Source organism: Primulina eburnea, chromosome 15 (assembly GCF_022965805.1).
Source record: "Primulina eburnea isolate SZY01 chromosome 15, ASM2296580v1, whole genome shotgun sequence".
NCBI classification, from domain to species: Eukaryota; Viridiplantae; Streptophyta; class Magnoliopsida; order Lamiales; family Gesneriaceae; genus Primulina; species Primulina eburnea.
Window position 1 is genome coordinate 8,709,416 of NC_133115.1, and position 22,953 is coordinate 8,732,368.

At 31.3% G+C, this 22,953-nt stretch overlaps 1 protein-coding gene across 1 annotated transcript; it reads right to left on the bottom strand.

Annotated features, from left to right (window-relative positions):
• Window positions 1-4,094: 4,094 nt before the first annotated feature.
• On the bottom strand, window positions 4,095-5,806 carry LOC140815263 (transcription factor MYB108-like). Its single transcript, XM_073174391.1, has 3 exons — window positions 5,525-5,806; window positions 5,129-5,258; window positions 4,095-5,024 (listed from the first exon to the last, which is right to left on the bottom strand). Exons 1-3 carry the CDS (start codon window positions 5,679-5,681, stop codon window positions 4,388-4,390), a joined length of 924 nt encoding a protein of 307 aa, XP_073030492.1. The 5' UTR covers window positions 5,682-5,806; the 3' UTR covers window positions 4,095-4,387.
• Between the last annotated feature and the right edge of the window lie 17,147 nt (window positions 5,807-22,953).

Genomic DNA, 22,953 nt, shown 5'->3' on the forward strand with positions numbered 1-22,953 from the left:
ACGAACCAAACTGTTTGTGAGCTATTCGAAGCTCGATTCGATAAAAGCTCGTTTGAGCTCATTTAATGAGGCTCGTTAAGATAAACAAACCAAACTCAAGCTTTACAGTATTCGGCTCGTTAGCTCGTGAACATGTTCGTTGATAAATTCATGAGTAATCTTTTAAATGAAAAAATAATAGTTTTGATATTTGATTTATTGATTTTGTATATTATTTATGAAATATTAGAAAAATCTATTAAATTTATTTATTATAATAAATTTACAAGTTTTAATAAGAATAATATATTTTTCTTTAAATATATAAATTACTTTTTAATTAATTTAATGAAAATTTAAATGTATAATTCATATTTATTAAGTTTGTTTAGGCTCGATAAAAGCTTGAATAAGCTCATGAGCCATGCATATATTCGTTAAATAAAGCTCGAGCTCGGCTCGATTATAAACGAAACAAGCTCAAACATTCAAGAGTTCAGCTCGGCTTGACTCGATTACGTCCCTAATGATAAGTACTAGCGTTTTCTTCCGAATTATGATTATTCCTATTTAAAAATGGAGTGTGTCTCATGTGAGATCGTTTCACGAATCTTAATATGTGAGACGCGTCTCACGTATCTTAACATGTGAGACGGGTCAACCCTACCCATATTCACAATAAAAATTAATACTCTTAGCATAAAAAGTAATACTTTTTCATGGATGACCCAAATAAAAGATCCGTCTCGCAAATATGACCTATGAGACCGTCTTATACAAGTTTTTGCCTTAAAAATATTAATAATTATTTAATGTCCTAAATATAAAATTTAAAAATCTCTTTTTTAACGTTAAACAACAAACTTAAATACAATTATTTTTGTTTGGATGCAATAATTATCGCGATTATAAGAATGATCGAAATGTTATGCTTTAGTTTTTGAACGTTTCAAAATATTAGTGTTGAACTATTACGATCGACTATAGTTTTTTGTAAATTGCAAGTGTTCAATCATATCATTGATATTAGGTAAAAAAAAAAAAATAACATGTCTGATTGTTAAAATCGAGAGATTGATTAGAAGAGAGTTTGAATAAATAATCTCACAAAATTCTCAAATTAAATCGGTTCAGTTAGCAAGACTAAATTATAATTCTTGTCATTGAGCTGCACTAAAATAACTGTAGGACACTGCATCCTGATTTTTTTTTTTTTTTTTGTCAGCTACATTCCATTCCATTCGAGGTTTCTCGACCATCTGCGGTGTACTTTCTGTGATGGAAACAACTTTATTGGTTTTCATAATTTTCATCGGTCTATCTATGATGACATACCACGTGTCATTATCTTGTGTAGCTAAATAAGCCGCCATCCTTATCTTCAAATCATCAAAATCTTTTTTGCAAAACATGGGAATATTACTGAAAGAGGCCATAACATATTAGTGTTTAGAAACAAGAATTAACATCTCTTTAATAAAACTTTTACTATATAGATATTAATTAGAAGGGGGTTTGAATAAAAAATCACACAAAATTATCAATTAATTCAGTTGTGTTAACAATACCGAATTGTAATTCTTGTCGGTTGGGTTTAGTAAACCAACATTTGGATACTGCACGTGTAGGACCGAGTGTTTACCGCTTTACCAAAACTTATAGTTGGTGATAATGGTACAATTCAAATCTTTTAAATCGCAAAGCAGCTCAAGCACCACGGTTCGAACGCTCTACTAAGTAGGGATAATTATTTCGCCCAATAATCTCCCTCCCAATAATTGAACTCCTTGCAATCAATAAGAATCGAACTTGTGACAATGGCTATGATATCAATTGTGGGACCGAGCGCTTGCCATTTTACCAAAAGTTATAGCTAGTGGTAATAGTACAACTCAAATCTTTTAACCTGCATAACAGCTCAAGCATCACGGTTCGATCGTTCTACTAAATAAGGATAATTATTGCACCCAACAGCACGAAAGTAGGCTCGCTAATTCAGTTTGAACAATATAAATGGCTAGGCTAAAAATCAATTCGGCTAAAAAAACTGAAAGTAAATGTAAATTCACAAACAGTTGTTTATAGATGTTTAGATATTTGAACAACTCCTACATCGCCCTTTCTTCTTTTAAGAAGGATTCAACTAGAAGAACTTAATTTGGTTGTCAAAAAAACTTAAGTGTGTGATAAAATATGCTTGCTCTGTTGGAATGTCAAAAAAAGAAATATGAATCTTAGAATAGAGCTCGTGATTCAGAATGTAATGCCTGAAAGTTCAACAACCGATCTATTTATATGCTTTCATCCAACAATCGATTTTTCAATCTAATAGTCGTTCCAGATATATTAATTGTTGTGCAACATCATTGTTCTTTATGATAAATCGTACACTCTGATAGTGCACATGAAATATGACATTTTAATGGATTAAAAAGTTGGTACGGTACGGAAGATTTTATCTTATATATCGTTTGAGCTCTGATTCTTGAAGAATGTTTTGGAAGTAATCTTCAGAAAATATACGATGAAAATGCCTAACTGATTTAGTAAGATAGAATAACCAGTAAGCCTTGAATCAGTGACCTTGGGTATTCAGTTATCTTCCGATAATCCGTTACGCTCAAGTTTAATTGTCTTAATACTCAGTTTGGCTTGGGAAAATATTTACACATGAATATTCTATTTTCCCCTATGAATTCAGCTCGACTAATCTATGATTAAATGATCATCTTGAATCATTAGTCTTTTGTTAAAGAGTAGGTTTCTTGTGAGACGGTTTCACGGATCTTTATTTCTGAGTTGGGTCAACCCTGCTCATATTTAAAACAAAAGTAATACTTTTGGCATAAAAATACTTTTTTTATGAGTGATCCAAATCGAATATATTTCTCACAAAATAGACCCATGAGACCATTTCACATTAGTTTTATATTTGTTAAATCACCGAAACTTGATTGATCCAATACCGATTTACAAAAAAATCGTAAAAAAAATAAAATTTTCGGAAGCGGTGATTATTGAGAAGCAATAGTTTTCATTACTGAATGAGCGATCTAAATGTGGCGTTTGACTGCTTTTGATCAATTAAAATATTTGATTTGTCCCGTAGAATTTTTATCAGCCAAACATTCGGGTCTATAATTTTTATCACATGATTATATTTTTCTAATTTAAATTATGTTATTAGAAATAATATTATCCAAAGTGTAGTTAAGGATTTCTATTTGATAAAAGAATATGTAGTAACAAACAAAGGATTGGTTTGGGGTGTAACTTTTTTTGCCACTCGTGTACATATTTGATAAACACGACAATAATAATATAATACAACGATATTTTATTTTATATTAAAGATTTAACACATAAAATTCAAACATTCCATGCCCACAAATCATTGCTCCATTACTTTTATTTTATTTTATTTTCCTTAATCTAGAACTAAGATGATGAAGACTTATATCGGTTCATCCCCCAATGACTGTTTTTCAAAAATTCCACATCTGAGTAATAAAGGTTTAAATAATTAACAAGCAACAAAGACGTTTAGTGGAACCAATTATGCACATCATAGCATATATTATATTATTATTATAGTAGGTCTCGTGGTCTCACAAATCTTTATCTATGAGATGGGTCAACCCTACCGATATTCACAATAAAAAGTAATAATCCATGAAAGGTAATATTTTTCATAGATGACCCAAATAAAATATTTGTCTCACAAAATACGACCCGTGAGACCATCTCACACGAGTTTTTGCCTTACTATTGACCGTAAAATTATATCCAAACATAATAGCTAGTTAACACTATATAAATAGAAAATTGTGTAGAAAAACAAGAATTAATTAGTACATGCTCTTGAACATTAATTTAAGATAATTCTACTAATAAAAATGTTAAGTGTTTCTTTTTGTCTAGAAAATCGCAAAAATCATCCATTAAATTCAGCTAAATAGACTCTCCTCATCTGATTGATCAAAATTTAGTCTTAATTCAACAAGTGTCAAATTTTCCTATATTTAATCTTATTTTTGTCGGATTTATGCTGGTAGAAGAATTTGGAAAATTTTTAAGTAGAGAGGAAACAACAACAACAACAACAACAACAACAATAATAATAATAATAATAATAATAATAATAATAATAATTACATGGGGATTAATTCAAGAGAATTCATTAATTAAACCCTTGAGTATGACAACCTATCTTTTATCCCAACTAAACAAAATGAATAAATAAAAAATAACACAACATCAATATGTTTTATCCAAAGCTAAAAATCCTGTCCAAATTCTATGAAACTCTGAAGATTACTACAGAGAATTTCTAGTGTTTTTTTTTCTTTATTATTATTATTCTCTGTCATTCGATCTTTGCTACTTATTCCAAATTTTTGCTGATGAATCAATGTTGTAAGAACCAGACGTCATCGATATCATTCCACAGGCTGTCCGATATGTCTCCGCCAGCGTTCATCCACTGGTTGCTTTCCTCCGTCGTCAAATCCATCACGTGGGGGAAATAACCTGTGGGGCTGATCAAAGATTGATCGGCATAATTTGAAAGATCGTTTCCCTGATAATAATCTTGATTGTTTCCCTGATTGACTGGATAGTTATTGTAACACTCGGTCAGGTCGGAAACCGGCGTCCCGAAGGAGTCCGATGATGCGACCACGCTAGAGTTTTCTGGGGAATAAGTGTGAGAACCGCCTCCGAAAACAGGTTGTGGAGGCACGATTTGGGATGAGAACACGTCGAGATCCGTGTTACTTTGGTCGTTGAGATCATAAACAGTGGCTGAGGAATTGGCGTAGGAGGAAGCTGCCACGGCGGTGTTGACACCTCCGCCACTTGTGGCTGCCTGAGCTTGGATTCTCTCGACTAATCTCGGCATCCAAAGGTAGCGCATGGTGTCTTTGAATTGCTTGCTGTTAACGTCACACTTGAGCTGCTTCGCATGCTTTTGGACCCTTGTTCTCCAGTAATTCTTGATCTCATTATCGGTCCTTCCAGGCAAATGTTGCGCGATTTTAGACCACCTACAGATCAAATTCAATCTCGATCAATATCATACCAAAACTTATGATCAAATCAACAGCAATACAAACGATTTTTTATTTTTTTTAAAAAATAAAATTAATACCTGTTGCCCCAACGAGAATGGAGTTCAAGAATCAGAAGCTGTTCTTCGAGAGTAATATTCCCACGGCGGACGTCGGGGCGCAAATAGTTCAGCCACCTCAATCTGCAACTCTTCCCAGTTCTGTTCAGACCTGTCACATTCGAGTTCCATACATTTCATCAGCCTCCAACCGCATTATTAATTGTGCGCAAACAAAAAAGTAACAGAGAATAATCCCTTTAACAGGTTAATTAATTCCCACACGTCAATTATTCACACCAAAAAACAAAGAATCATCGCCCACACATAAATTCTAATTTCTTCAACTTTCTTTATCCCATATCATCCCCTTCTCCTTAACCAAATCATACACACCGACCACCAAAAAAATATAAGGGAAATAAATTATTCAATTACCAGCACAGCGGGAGAGCGAATTCCAGCGGCCTTCCCCATGGCGGGCTATGTAGTTCATGAGAGTAAAATCTTCTTCAACAGTCCACGGCCCTCTTCTGAGGTCCGCCATTTCCTCTTCAGCACTCTGGTTGTAAGCTTTGGCCTCCATTTGTTCCATCCCAAGATTACCCAAAATAACAAAAGAAATTGATTGATTGTACACAGAAAAGGTTGAGAATGGGATGGATACGTGTGTATATGTGTATGTATATATTCAGGGAGAGAGATTGAATTGAAGAATGAATAAGATGGTGGGGCTTTATATAGATGTGTGTTAAAGGAGAGGTTTGAAAATTGCATGTGAGGGAGGGAAGTGGGCAACTATGAAGCCGCAATTAATTTAATTTAAAGCACACACTTAAAAAATATGTCTTGGCAAGAATTATGCAATATTTTAATATAGTTAAGCGAGTGAGAGCTTTGAAATTTGACTATTTGACTCTTTTAATTTCTGAATGTGGAAATAGACAGTGTGTGTGTGTGTGTGTTTTTATTTTGTTTTTTTAAAAAATAAATAATAATTTTTTGTGTTTATTTGTACATGTTTTTTCCGATCAAATTGCCACGAAATATTTGACTTTGTGATATGGGAATTTCCGTAATAAAGAAAGTACTGTTTTAATTAAATTTTATTTATTTACAATTAATATATTTGTTACCGAGATCGTGCTTGTAACCCAGTGGTCTCACCCCGCCAGATTAGTTGGCTCTTCTCTCCGGGTTCAATCCCAAAAAACCGCGTGTGTTGTATATATATATATATATTTGTTACCATATATTATATTAATTGCAATATTTGAATCGATTTGAAAATAATAATGTGCTCAAGTATTTCAAACTATGTACATTGTTTTATTCATGGAACATGATTGTTTTTATGGCGACCTATAAAATTATTTTAATGAAAATTATATTATTTCATTTATTTTTTATTAGTTGAAGAAAAATAAATTTCAAATTTATTTGAATGATTGGAGATGATCAAATGTGTTTATGTGTGTGTATAATGAATTTAAAGTAAAAAGAACAAACATTTTATACCATGTACTGATTTGGAAAAAAATTGGTAATTAGATTTATATATTATAATTCATATTTTTTGTTATGTATATTTGTTTTTTTATGATTTTAATAATTTATATTGTCAAAAGTTGAGTCTTAATTTTATATTTCAATTTGTTGACAGTTTTTATTATTTTTATAAGAAAATATAACATTAAGTATGTGAATGTTATATTGGCCTCACATCAGCGTTACATTAGAAAAAAATATCAAAATTGCAAAATGAAACAAAGATGACATAATTTTTTTGGTGTTACATGAACAGTTGGACCAAAATGACTGAAAATTAAAAGTATAGGATCAACTACCTAATACTACGGAGGCCTCTGAAATTGAACATGAGAGCATGAAAAAGTGTATCAAAACAAAATTTGAAAACTTAATAAACCAAAATGAAAATTAGATAAGTTAATGGACTAAAAAAATATACTTCCTAAATTAAATATATTTGCATGGAAGTAGAAAGGCTAATGATAAGCGACTAAAATAGTGTTTGCAAAATCTTATTTTAAATGCTTCTAAACTTCTAGTCAATGAAATATTTGAAAATTACACGTAAAAATTAAAAAAACACTTAAAATAAATTTTTGCAAATCCTATCGGAATATTTTTCCTATAGGTTCACTATATTAATTGGTTCAATAAACACTCCCGGTGCCCTCCATTTCACTTGGATGCTTCATTAATTAACCATGAATACTTGTGGGCTTAATTTGCTAATCTATCCGCAGCTAACCCCACCAAGATAAATGCATCAATCTCTATTGAATAAAGATAAGTAAAACATAAAGATCAGATATAAATTTAACTATAATTGACATAAATTTCAAATCCCCGTATTTGATTATCATGAGTTTCAGTCTTGTGAAATTAACTATTGGAATATGATTATTGAGTGGGATAATGGCCTTTCTTAGGACTGAGATCAAAATATATCAACTTTCAGCTTGTTAAGCTGATATGTTATTTAAAATATTTGAGTCATATCTCTACCATTATGTTGATTTTCGAACGACTATCATTTAGTCTTAAAATTGATGTATACATGTCATATATAGGAAAGTCAAGTATTCGATTCCGATGATCAATTGTAAGGTCGTTCAATTATCGGATGAAGGATTATTATTTTTTTTAAAAAAAAAGCAATATCGTCCCAATTGGGAGAATGCTCAAAACGTCTATAAAATTAGGATTGTTTTAAATTTTTCTATAAAAAAAATCGATGTTGCACCGCTAACACCAATAGTTTATAAATATATTGAATTTAGTTTGCATGCATAGCATATAATTGTCCCTTAAACTATGTATGTCGCAGCAAATGCATGCACTTGATCTGAGAAACATTATTAATCTTTATATTATATTATATGTGGTTGTCGCCTATGTTCTTATGTAAAAGGAAACATCTCCTTTTCGGATGTTTTCCTTTTTCACCATAAAATGCATCGGTTTATCAACTTCTTTTCGTGTGATTGTCTTAGTGGGGGGATTCAAAAAGGTTTGATATTAAGATATGTTGGGGAGATGACAAATTTTCTAGTACAACACATATATACCAATGCCGGAATATTAAAAAACAAAATATACAGGATGAAAATTACAATTTTCCCAAATAATTATCAGTAAGGAATTGGGGAAATAGTAAAATTAGTCCCCAAGTTGATACTATAATCTACTACTTTTTTTTTTTTCTGGATTTTGATATTAGTTCAATGGCTTGGATTCTTTTAATTTGTACTTTTAATCCTTTGATCCAGTGTTGCTGACTTTAGAGGTGGGAAAAAATACTGAGTTTTCGGTACATCGAAGATTTGGGTGTTGTACGATAACGATGTCGAATTTTTCGATACGATAATGGTATGAAATTTGAAAATCAGTATATACTAGAATATTGAAATACCGACAATACAATTTTTAAAACATATAATATTCAAAAACAATAAATTTATAAAGTTTTAAAAATTTAAGGTTTTATGCATGAAACAGTATATACCGATATCGTACCGAAATTTCGGTATAATCAGTATGCTAAGTATATTGTACCGAAATTTTCCGATATACCGATTTTTCAGTATGGTATCAGTATAAAATTTGTTTATGCCATAATTTTCGGTACAATATGGTACGGTATACACGTCAATAATTTACGACAGCATATATATCAATAATAATCAATGTCATATCAACACCTTGAACAAAAAATAAAAGACTCAAAATGCGCACAAACCAATTTATTGCAAAAAGAAACCTAATTTTGATGACTTATTAGATTATCAAAACCATGTCGACCAAACTTACATGATAAAATTTGTTTATTTGTTTTTCTCCCATAATTCATCAACCATGTCTTCTTTCTTGCATTTGCATAAATGAGAATAAATCCATAAAATTGACTGATTATATGCTTCACCTCAAGAATTCCTAAATTAGGTACGACGATATATATATATATATATATATATATATATATATATGTATATATATATATGTATATATATATATGTATATATATATATGTATATATATATATGTATATATATATATATATATATATATATATATATATATATATATATATATATATATATATATATATATATATATATATATATATATATATATAGGAGTCGGATATCTTTAAATATTTCCACTACCATGTGCATCAATACTTGGATATATACAAACATACAATGATTATTGGTTAAGTGATTCGATCCTATCTTTGGCTCCTATTTTAAGGTTTTTTTCTGGTATCTTCATCCGTATTGCTTTCTGAGAATTTTAGATTCAGGTTCAAGTAACAAGCATATATATTTTGTTTCCGACACCAATTTTAATAAGTATTATTTATGGTTTTTAAACCAAAGTTGCAACGCATATTGTCATGTCATGAGATATGTTTATGTCAATATTCTTACACATTTCCTTAGCATAAAAATCAAAATGGTTCCAAGTAACAACAAGCTCAAGTAATCTCCTTCATTAAGGTTTCGGATTTGAATAAAATGGATGTCTCGCGACACATCTTATCAACTCAATACGATTATAAGAATCAAATTTTTTTTTTTTTTAAAAAGTGTTGCGGGCAATAATTGTCCCTGCTTGGTTGAGCGATCGAATCGTGGTGCTTGAGCTGCTGTGTGGTTTAAAAGATTTGAGTTACATCATTACTACTAGCTATAATTTTTGGTAAAACGGCAAGCGATCGGTCCTACACACAGAGAGATCATATGTACATAATTATGATAATGGTTTCTAGAGGGATTCTTTGAAAAAGAAAAAAATTCCATTCCTTACTCCCCAAAAGGAGACTGAGACTTTAATTAGAAAAAATTGAAAAAAAAAACCCTAATTATGTCAGTAATCAAATGGACACGTGCCCCCACTAATATTCCCTTTTCTTCCAAGTCTAAATTCCTCTACCCCTACCAGTCGTGCCGCTGTTTTTTTGCCTATATTCAACACTGTTTCTTTCGTAATTGGCCCATTATATTACAGTATTTATTAGACTAAACATGGCGCATTACGGATAATATATTAATATATATTTTATATTATATATTAAATTATTCACACTTTAATTGATTTTATTTATTAGATTACGTACCTACTTTCGTTCGTGTGTAAATTGATTTTTTTTTATTATTATACATATATAAGATAATAATATTTTTTTAAAAAAAATTAATTGGTAATATTATCCTTTTATAATTGATAATGTAATATGTAATTTCGTAATTTATTCTTATAAATATACTAATCCAAAAATATTTCATTACATTTGTCTCTTGCACCGATATTGACATTATGACATATCATTGATCCATGTGAAATGTCAATTAGATTAGGAGTTTAGGATATTAGCAAAATTTTAAGTAAATTTTAATTAATTAGTTATATATATATATATATATATATATATATATATATAATACTTTTTTCTTCAGGGTCTTATTATATGTGTGTGTGTGTGTGTATATATATATAACACTTAAGTTTTTTTTTTTTAAAGTTATAGCTTACTCAAATCCAGTCATGTATAACCGATGATTTATAGTATATTTGACATCAAAATCTTAAATTTGAGAAGAAATATCTAGTCGATAAATTTAGACAATTTCATGGTCACTCGCTTGACTCTGAACAAACAAAGAGGGAATTTTTATTGAAAAGAAGAGAACTGACAGACTCAGCTTTCAATTAAACTAAGACAGATTAGTACAATTATATTAGAGGAATATATTAATATATAGATTTGATTCACTGGCGTTTTTGTCATAAAGTTGAGCCGGATTTTCAGGGTTCTTTGGCATCACATTTCCTGCGGACGGTACCTACGCGATCATACTACTAATTATACAAATTTCTTTCGTTTTTATACACTTTAATTTTTCCACCAATCAATGAACGATATTTTTCGTTTTACTAAAAATTATAGTCGGAAGTCACGATATATATATATATATATATATATATATATATATATATATATATATATATATATATATATATATATATATATATATATATATATATATATATATATATATATATATAATATGTGTGTACACGTATGTATGTATATGTGTGTTTTGGTAGCTATCAACAGTTCAAACTTCAAAAACAACTTTCGACTTGGAATCATGCTGTAGCCGAAAAGTTATGTTTGAAATTGTTATTGTTTGGTAGTAAATACTGTCAAGTTAACCGAGTTTTGAACCAAATAATGCTGATATGCAATAAGAGCGATCGAATCTTGTCGTTTGAGCTGTTATACAGAGTCACGCCCCGAGTCCGGGCTTCCGTGTGCGTGACTGCACAATAGGCTCCTATATCAACTATTTTGTATTCGTAATCGCTTTACGAAAATGATTAACTCAAGTTGCTATAAAAGTCCATTGTAAACATATTATAAACTCATTTTAAATCTTTCATTTTTAAGATATGGGACAAAAGTATCACATAGAGTTTAAAAGATTTAAATTACACTATTATCACCAACTATAATATTTGGTAAAACGAAAAACGTCCGTTATTACGAAAACTATATATATATAAACACATACATACATTACTATTTTGAGATGAATTTTTGATGACCAAGCTTAATTGGACCTAAGAACTTTCTAATAAAATCAATTACAATACATACATACATATAGTTAATTTAGTACTACATTTATTCTTCATTTTATTCTCCACTATGAGACGTGTTTGACCCAAAAAGTAGTTGACAGGTTATTATAACTCAACAAATTGAATTTTTTGACCTCAAAATTACACGTATTTTTTCAAAGGGTTCTATCCATATCACCCGAGAAAAATACATACATTTTGTATATATTATATTTACTATAATAAAAATATCTTAGAGTCGTTGTATAATTTTAGACTTGTCTAAAATACCTTTTAGTGCAATGTATTTGGTTAAAAACATAAATGAACACTTCTTAATAAAAAAAATTTGATTATGTAATGCCAAACAATTAGTGGCAAAAGTATAATGTTTAGGGATCATTGTTTTTTAATATTAATTCATTTATAACAAAAAAATTTTAAAATATAATTATATTACATCGATGTCATGCATAATACTCATGTATTATGTTACATACACAACGCATATACTTTAACTGTTTATATATATATATATATATATATATATATATATATATATATATATATATATATATATATATATATATATATATATATAAAATCACGCGCAACACACACACACACACAATTAATTATCTTAATAAGAAAAAATTCCAAAAATAATTATATAAGTTGGTTTGATAGGATTTTGATATTTTATTAGTCTAAAATTAATATTTATACAATAAACTGTTTTTTTATTTTTTTTTGTTTTTACTCTCAAGTTCACATATATGCTGACCTGATACCTGATATTTCAGACATGATATCGATTATTTTTAGGAATTCAGGCTTCTAACTACTCGAAATTTAATTTCAATACAATAATTTCTTTTCTCTTCTGCTCTTTTACTCCTTAATTCGACTAAGTACAAATAAAAAAACAACAACAATAATAAAAATGTCAGAAAATTGGAAGTTTAAATGATAATTAATTTTCTCTATTACTAATGATAATCGAGGTAATCCTCCAAATTATACAAACTCAAAATAAAAAGAATTAGTTTCACTGAATTAATGAGCTTGGTTACACGTGCATATATATAATAATATTAACAATAAATGTGGCATTTATTATTAATAATATATGTAATAATGGTGTTCTCCCCACGCCGCTGAGTAAGAAAAACACGATTTTACGAAATTAGAGGGGTAGGGAAAAAGAGAGTACATCATTATTGTCTTATCTTTCCAGCGCACGCTTCTTAATAATTATTTTTAATTTTTTTAAAAAAAATTGCTTCGTTGATTGAGATTTAAATAATGTTTCGAAACTATACACGTAATGTAACTACGTTAATTGGGTATCCATTTATTTATGGGATTGCTTTAATCCCTCCTTACATCACATTGTCGGAAAAAAGGAGCAAAATCATCTCGTGAGTTGTCTAATTAACAAAAAATTGGTATAAATGGGACAATTATATATGTCCAATTTTACTCTTTTATCAGTGTTATTGACACGATCGACACTTTGGATATTGCGGTGCTATGTTAATACTATTGCGACAAAAAAAAAAAAGTGAGTCTCATGTGACACCGTCTCACGTATCATAATCTGTGAGACGGATCAATCCTACCCATATTCACAATAAAATGTAATATTCTTAGCATAAAAAGTAATATTTTTTTTATGGGTGATCCAAATAAGAGATCCGTCTCACAAATACGACCTGTGAGACCGTCTCGCACAAATTTTTGCCAAAAAAAAACAGAAGTATAAATAAAAACAATATATAATTCAACTAAGACCCGATTTGATAATAAAAACATAACGTAAAGATAATTTTTTAACCCGAGTTCATCTCGTGTGCTAGATATTGATTACGTGGCGGATGTGGATGTGGACTGATGTCAACCGGGCAAATCGGGTGGTAGCCGGGTGGGCGATTTGCCAAGTCGAGTGTTTAGATATATATGCGAACGTTAATACGAGCTACTGATGGCCCAGGGTAGTTGAGCTCCCTGTCACCTGAACGACAACGCCCGGGATGATTTGAGTAGTAACCCTGAAACCACAGAATGTTAGGGGAGCCGAAGCGCCGGAAGTTGTTCCGGCGTATCCACTCCGACGCTCAAGTCAGTGATGTACGCAAAGGAAAACTTCGAAAGTAAGAATATTTGTGAGTGCTTGTGAGTATTCAGAGAAGAGTCGATACCTCTGTGAAACACCAACGGAGGGTACTTATAGATGAAGCTGGTGGATAACTTGCCCGTAAAGTTCGGATGGTGGTCCATGACTTGAGATCATGGGCCACGTTGCAAAGTGGTGGGCCATGTACTGGGAGTGGACTTGGTCATGGAGTGTGGGAGGATGGGCTCCGTGATGTCCGGAAGACGTGGTAGTCAGAACGTGTCTCTTCCCCGGATATCTTCCACCCGGGTGCTTCGGAGGTACTTTTCGGACCGGGAAGTTTTCACCTCGGGTATTGGCTAATTATTCACTGGGCGGTGGCTCGCCAAGTAGTTCATTGGGAATTCCTCAGATAACTGAGTGCACAACTTGCCGGGCGTCTGAAGATCCGGAATCCCGTTTTTCACCCCGGTTTAATGAAAGTAATTGCATTTTGATATTTTCTCCCTGCTCTAATCTTGCCCAAGTTTGAGGACCTCTCGGGTCAGGGTCTGTATCCGGGGCCCGGGTTCCCTGTCAGAGATGGGACAGTCGCCCACATCCTATTCTGCTAGTATACTCGAGTGCGGTGCTCATATCGAGGTGGTCGGGTAGAATGCCTCCCTGGAGATTTATACAAGAGCCCGGGCCTATGACTGCCCGGAGAGTAGAGCATGGACTTGCGCCTGCCCGGATCCAGAAGAATCCATCTGCAGACTCACTCGGATTTGGGAATCCATTTGATATTCCGGATCATCCATGACCCGGGCTCTTACAGGGGTATCATGGACATAGATTTTTTAACTAAAAATTTCATATGGTGTATTTTTTTTTTTTCAGAATATGCTGTGGCCTTCCGAAAATCCATGCCAGAATCTTGGGTCATCACATAAGCAATTTTCGGCTTACGGGCTTGACTCCGATCAAGAAAGAAAAAAAATAAAAATAAAATTCAAGTAAAAATGCATGCAAATTCTTAGTTAACATCACCAAAAGTGAAAAAAATTATAAATCATAGTACATAAAATTGGACCTAATGACAAAGACATAAACATTATGCATGCTTTTACGTATGAAAGCAAATAAAAATCTGACCATATAAAAATTTCAAGTGACGGTGAAATGAAAATGAGATCTATCAATAAAATCATATTGTTTGTTTTGTTTAAATAAAATAGATGTCAAGGATCATCAGTTTAGGTTCCGATGAAATTCATCCGACGCTAAAGTCGCGATTTAGAATGAAAAATATATACTTCCATATATATACAAAATTGTAGTATATGTTGTGCATCCATAATAGTGTAGTTCTTTTTAGGTTAATTCTATCTATTAACATATGTAAAACATCAACCAATATGGATTTTCTTGATTTATAAAGCAACAAGATCCATGTTGATACTCCATAGATGAGCCCATCTAAATTGAGCTCACACCAGATCATGTGCCCGGGCCCATCCCTAGCCAAGATAAAGGCCATGACACGCTCATGTATTCTCCTATAGATATCAGGTTTGAATGTCCAACTCATTCATTTAATATATGGTTTTTCAGCAGCACCCTAAGCTGCTCTCCATTCGTACCCTCAGTCTCTGACTTGAGCATCGGAGGGGCTACGCCAAACCAACTTCCTGGCCCCTTTTCTAACGGTCTTATTCGTGATTTCAGGCCCAGAACAATTTCGAAACCTGCGTCTGGGCTAGTGACACTTGCTGGAACCGGACCCTAAATTCTCCATGAGTATCACATGTGTATTCACATAATATTGTAACAATTTAGGATACATTTATTTTTAATTGTTGGGTTGATAATCATATCATAATTATTCAAGTATGAGATATCTTCGATATATAATTTATTGATATTGTGTTAATGTGATAAAAGATTAAAAAAAATGATTTATTGTAAATTATTAGTCTATTTTGTAAGTTTTGTCTTTTAATTTGGTGTATTTTGTTTTTTTTTAAACTTTGATAAATTATGTATTTAAGAAATTGACCCGTGTTATTTTACAAATTTTCTCATAATTTTTCAGAACTCTATCTTAGAATAATAATTTTTTTTACTACTTTTATAGCACGTAAACATCTTCCTACGTCTTATCAGCGATATCCAACACCATGTTATCGATATCCGGCACCTTCCCAATATAAATCATATTGTATAAATTTTAGGTGGTGAAGAAATTAAAATGTCTAAAGTAGATACGTATTTAAAACGAATTTGATATAGACTTAATTTACCAATATTTACAACTTCGACTGTGACATTTTTCAAAGAGAGGGAGGGGACCAATTCTCCATATTTCCTTCATATGAACACAATATTTTGTTCCTTCGCCATTAATATACTAAATATCTTCACAGTATTTTTCGAATTTTCAGATTATTTTCGAGTTGATCGATGACACGTGACTAATTTATTCATGACTAAATTACAACATTTTTGTGTTGAAATCCATCGTTTTCGAAATTTTAATGGCAATAAACTTGCCACATATATGTTTAGAAAGTATGTTCATACATGCATTTATCCCTCTTTCTTTCTTGACAAAAATTTGTGTGAGACGGATCTTTTATTTGGGTTATCCATGAAAAACATTACTTTTTATGTTAAGAGTATTGCTTTTTATTGTGAATATCGGTAGGGTTGACCCGTCTCACAAATTAAGATCCGTGAGACGATCTCACATGTTACTCACTCTCTTTCGTTTGTATATTTTTTCATTCTTTATATTTGACTGTTTGCAATTTAGTCCTATATGCACTCAAATTGAGTTATAGACCGCTATTTTTATTTCTTTACGATTTTAATCGCGTCATTTTACGACATGACATCAGCATGATGTGACGCTGGCATGTCACTAATATATACAGTGTCACATCAACATTTCTGATTAAAAATGAATAAAATTACAAAAACCGCAAGTAATTGCGTGGGCTTGTCAATTGTTTTCAAGCATGGTACACAATATGTATCCTTTTTTTCTACAAAAAGCAATCAAATGGTGATAATGTGCGGATGGAGTTGAATGAGACTACTCATGCCGAAAATAAATGTGGCAAAGCAAAGCCAACTTTATTTCTAATTTATGAGGTTTATACTAAATTTTAAAGATTTTGAATTTTCACTCTCAATTATAAATTTCAGGTGTACCATAGTTGAAACATGGAGATCCTACAATATATATTAATTATGACTCCATTCTCTATTTTGAGAGAGGAGAAAAAGAAAAATCGACTCCGTAAATTGACTATAAATGACGTTCGTTGCTCTTCTATTTTGTCAAAAATTTGATATTTATGATTGTTTTCTCATATTTTTATTTCAGTTTTTGCTGAATTTGCTCAATTCCACCAAGACATGTTAAGCAAATCCTATATGTTGCAAAAAAAAAAAAAAAAATTTGGAAAACAATTTCTTGGTACATGTCAAATCATTTACTTATGATTAAAAGTTAAATATAAGGTGAAAAGGGGGAATAACAGGAAATTATAGTTTCTAATTGTGTCATAATTTTCTAAATTTCTTAATCACACTCATTAATATTGCATGTAAAAAGGGAAAAATTAATTAGAGGGCAGAAAATATACAAATTAAGCTTAACATGTTAAGTATGAACTGAACAAATCTTTTCCACGAGTGAGACAATAGGTTGGAAAAAGAGACAACACTAAAATGTTTAGCTCATAATTCTTACTTATTTGACAATTAATTATGACCAATAGTAATTAACCATTATTCCTCTTTTAATTATTCTTTTGAAAATCTTGAAAAGTATGCACTAATTTACTGAAAAGTTAAAGACTCTTGTCCTTTATGTGTAAATTTGAAGCTTAAAATATTTTTAAAAAATTATATATCCCGACCACAGTTTTAACATTTCTTTTAGGCGCTAAAACTGTAATTTTATGATCGAGGAGAGTGACAACTTGAGAAATTTTCTTAATAGCTTACGTTAAGTTGTTGACGCTCAGATCATAATGGAAGAGATTGATCTATGTTGGAGACAGACCGACAACGACAACAAATAAGACAGATTTATGTAAGGTGATATGAGACGACATCACTTGTAAAGCAAGTGCATTTCCGGTATTATGAGTCTAAAAAACCGATCAATTATCACCCAAATAGGTGCATCCCATTATGTTTACACGTGGCAAGTTCTGTGCTGTTAGGATATAAGAAAATAAAGTTTCACATTTGTTAACAACTATAAGTTTCAGTCTAATGATAAATACTTAATCCTACAATATTTAATACTTTGTAAACCCATTTTATATTTTTTATGTGCAATTTTTATTCACTCCGAAAAAAAAAGACTATAATATAATACTACAAACTATATTTTCAAACTTAAAAATATTCACACACCATTTTAAAAATACAAAATCCAAAACAAAATGTATTTCTAAATGAAAAAGGAAACAAAACACAACCCGGTTTGAACACCTAAAAGAACCCAATAAGTCTAAACTCTAAGTCAAAGACACCACGTGTTGACCATACGTGTGCTTGCTTTTCAATAAAGGAAGCCAAAAGAAAAAAAATAACAATAAATATCACTGCAACTCCACTTAAAATGATAAGATACATAGCTACCTCCAAACACAAATTTAATTTTATCCTAAACTTATTACAAGTAATATATTCAAAAAGATATATATGAAATAAAGCAAAACGACCATCAATATTTCGAAATTGAAAGAAAAAATGTTTGTCATTGTTTTCCATTTTTTTAGCTTGATTTTAACTTGTGTAATATATGTTTTATTCTTATCTCTTGAGTCGTATATACAGGACATAATAGTGTCACACAAAGAACATACGGTTAGATTTATTGGTTTTAAACAAAAAATGGATAAAAAAATCAATGTTATTGGACGAAAACCAAACTTTTTAACAAGCTACCAGACCTAGAGAAATGGGTGAAAGTGGTCTATTCATATCATAATAGAAGTAAAGTCAAACAGAAAGTTGAGAAATAGTTACAGTTTTAAAATCCAAAACAGAACAACTTACGTTACTAAAATTTCAATTCCCTATATTATATATATGTTCTTTTAAATTATTTAAATCTTAATGTTTGGGAAAAGGTGGGGAAAATTTCCTAGGTTGAATATGCAAATAGTTTGAACTAGATATCATTGATCTTTCTAGTTTTTGAACTAGGTACAATGATTTTATATCATTTGAGTTAATATTATTCAAAAAGTGTGTATGCAAGTTGAGCAAAAATTGCGAGTCACGCACACATTACGTAGCAGTAGTGTCCGACATGTTTCAATGAGTCAAACTTATCTAATATTTTTCTTACAAATTCTTGAAGGTCAACCAATCCTAAGACGGCTTTTAGCTGACTATTTAGCCATGGAAAGTCTTACATTTTGTGCAAGAAATTGCAGCATCTTTGAATTTAAACACAAGAGGTGTTTTAATTTTTAATTTCTTCCTTAATTTATTTTGTCACAACTTTTCATGTATAGGAGTGCTTTGCAATAAAACCTAATTTTTATTTTGACATTCAAGAAGTTGGACTAATTTCCATCTACTGCCACTATAGATTATTCTATAATTGATTAGTTTTTTTTTTATTTAAAGAAATTAGTATTTGATTTTTTTTCCCATGCCAATATGCTTATTTTTCAATATTATCCAAAGTTTAGTTAACTTCGTAGACTCGGGAAGTCCAATTCAGTCCAATCAATGGGAATTTTTTTTTAAAAAAATAATGGTTAGTATATAATTTGTTTTAATAATAATTAAATAAATATTAGAGAGATAATGAAAAATTGTTTTTTGGGTAATTGTATATCTTCTCTTTGCGATTTTGAGCGTTTGTGTTCTAAAAATTCAGTCATTTGTCTTCTATCTTCATTTGTTTGTTTGTTTTTTTAATTATTATTTTAGCCTTTTTCTACGTGATGCAGATCTTCCATATATGTGATGCTAATATTTGTAATATCACATTGGTCCTCCGATGAAAATTAATTAAAATGGCCAAAAATACATGGTTAAAATTCAAATTTGATAACATAGAAGACCAAATCGCAAAGAAAAAAAAATACATCATCATAATCGCATTTTTCTAAGAAATAATTAGGAGCCGAATTGAAAGCACACAGTTGTATCATTGAGTTTACAAGAAAGACTAAGTGACTATGACTTAGCATGCGATATTATAATTATATAAAAGTTTACTAGTATCCAAACTATATTAAAGTATATCAAACTCTTATGACAAATCAATTTTATGAGACGGATAACCTATTCAGCTCAATCCATGAAATTTTATTATTAGTTTGTCAAAAATATTATATTTTCACTTCAGGCATAGACTGAATTATCCGTCTCATTTATAAAGATACATGAGATCGTATCAAACGAGATCTACTATGTATGTATGTGTGTGTGTATATATATATATATATTATCCTAAAACTACCTTTATTTTAAATTTACAAAAATTGATGCCAATTATAATATAATATAGGGAATTTTTGGTGAGAATGCCTCAAAGATTAATTTTGGTACTCAAAATATAGACACAAAAATTAGTAGGCCGACGCACATCAAATTGAATTGGGTTTAGTACTAATCACTAATGGACTCTATTGGTAAAGTTGTTGATGGAACATGAATATTAATACAAGCGAAACAATTAAGTACATGGGACAAAGGATATTTTAACAGAATAAAATCAGCACCAAGAAAATATGTGCCTAATTAAGTACACCAGATTCATAAGGTGATTCAAAAGAATTTGAATTGATTATAGTAGGCTGGACATTAAATTTTTAATGTTCTTTAATGTGTGTTTTTGATTTTTTTATATTAAATTTTCTTATAATATATGTTAGGGGTTAGAGTTTATAAGTGGGTGAATAAACTCTTTTAATTGTTTTTTAAAAGCTTGTGCTACAAAATATCATTTTTGAAATGTTCAAGAAATGAACCGAGTATCGAGAAATTAAATTGAATTTTATTTTCCAACCAAATCATTTTTTAAAAATCTTTAAAAATAATGCAAGTTGAATGCATAACAAAGTTTTGTTGAAGTATTTTATCAAACACTTGATATGTAATATTTTGGTATTTGAAATATATACATAAAATTCTTTAACTATGTCTACCAAATCAGTAGCAAAAGTAAGAAATGCAATAAATAAATATGTAAGAATTTGTTTATAGATGTTCGCGAGAATAACAACTCCACGTCACCCATTCTTCTCCTTGAAAGGATTCACTAGAAGACTATGATTTATACAACCATTTGTACAAACTCATTTTGGCTTAAAACTTATCTCTTGCTGTAATGCCCGGAAATTTAATCCTAATAAGCTATAATTATTGAATTATAATTTGACATGATTATGAGAGGATTAATCGGGACACGAAATAAGAATACGTGTGGAAATGTATGTGCGAGGACAGTAGCATCGGCGCACATGCGCGACAGAACGCGCGCACATGCGCCAAGCGGACAGGAGGCCTCGCGCATATGCGCGGCGTGTATCCGCGCATATGCGCGACACAACCCGAGAGTTGTGAAGGATTCCTCGCGCATATGCGCGGAAGGTTGGCGCGCATATGCGCGAGTTGCCGAGATTATCAGCGCGGAGACCCGAAGGTCTCGCGCATATGCGCCGAAGAAGTCGCGCATATGCGCGAGACGTGTTGCGCGTAGAGTGCGCCATTTGCCATGATGCATGTGCGAGGTATATATACATATATATAAAAACATGCAATTTAATCTTCAGAAAGAAAACGGAAGCTTCGGGGAAGAATTGCTTTTGAATTTCAGAAATTGAGTTACGATCAATCCGTCCGTCTGATTTTAAATCCGACTTCGGCACCAAGTTCCTAGCAACGTAGATTACAACTTGACGTAAGTTTTACTACGTTTTGACATGCTTTGAAATTATGATATTGTCAGAATTGAATAGGATTCGTATATGATGTTCTGGTCATGTTAGACATCATAGAATCGAAGTCAGATGGAGAAACGGACTGATCATGTAATTGTTATGATTTTTGGAGTCGATTTGACTGAGAACTCATATCAGATATGTATGGTTATTGAGATTATGACTGGCATCGACATTAATTATGAGTTCTGGTATTATATCCGTGATGTTTGGATTGACGGGGTTATCGAGATTGTATTGTTATACCGTCGAAACATCAGTTGATTGATATTGAACAGATTCGGTAGTGATTTTGATTATATCATAGTATTGCCGATATGAATTGGATGGTGTCTTGATTCGACATTGATCAGATTATGTGTTTTGATTTGAATTGATCAGACCAAGTTCTGAATTGAGTTGTTATTGATATTATATCTGTTCGGTATTGTTATTACCAGATTGGGAATGGACCGAGACAGAGTCGGGACTTCTTCTTCTTCTGAGCGAGAAGATAAAGGTATAAATTAATGTTGAGTTGGGATTGCACAACTTGAGTGAGGTTTGACTTGAGTTTCCCTAAATCACATGCTTTATTTTATTGCATTGTTATTTGCAATTGAATACGATTGATATTGTTGGTCTATGGATTTATAGACAATGAATGTCTTGAGTCATAAGCGATATGCTTAGTCGTAGACATTTCATCTTGTGACAGAAGGGCCGGATAGTGAGGACTCGTCACTGGCCCATTGCACTTTGTCACAGGACAGGATATTGGTGATAGGACCACAGTCCATGACGGTTAGGTCAGGACACTGGATGTTTGGGTATATCGACGTGGATAGAACTGAAGTCTTTTCTATTACTGTTGGTCGATATAGGAATACCACATCTGGAAACCGAGATCCCTAGGCTAGGATTGAGTCTAGTCTAAAACGTGGAGTCACGAGTCTGAGTGACGATTATATTGATTTATATTTATTGATGTTGATTTTGTTCCTGAATATGGTTCATGTTCCTTGCTGTTCCTGATATTGGTACATGTTTAGAATAGGAGTTATTCTTGATATTGAGTATGTTCCTGATATTGGTACATGCATAGAATAGAATTTATTCTGGATATTGAATTATGTTCCGGATTAGGGTAC

Coding starts and splice junctions, on each gene's coding strand:
- LOC140815263 (XM_073174391.1), bottom strand. CDS start 5,681: ATGGAACAAATGGAGGCCAAAGCTTACAACCAGAGTGCTGAAGAGGAA. Junction 5,259..5,524: donor TTCGCTCTCCCGCTGTGCTG/GTAATTGAATAA, acceptor CGAATGTGACAG/GTCTGAACAGAACTGGGAAG. Junction 5,025..5,128: donor CATTCTCGTTGGGGCAACAG/GTATTAATTTTA, acceptor TTTGATCTGTAG/GTGGTCTAAAATCGCGCAAC.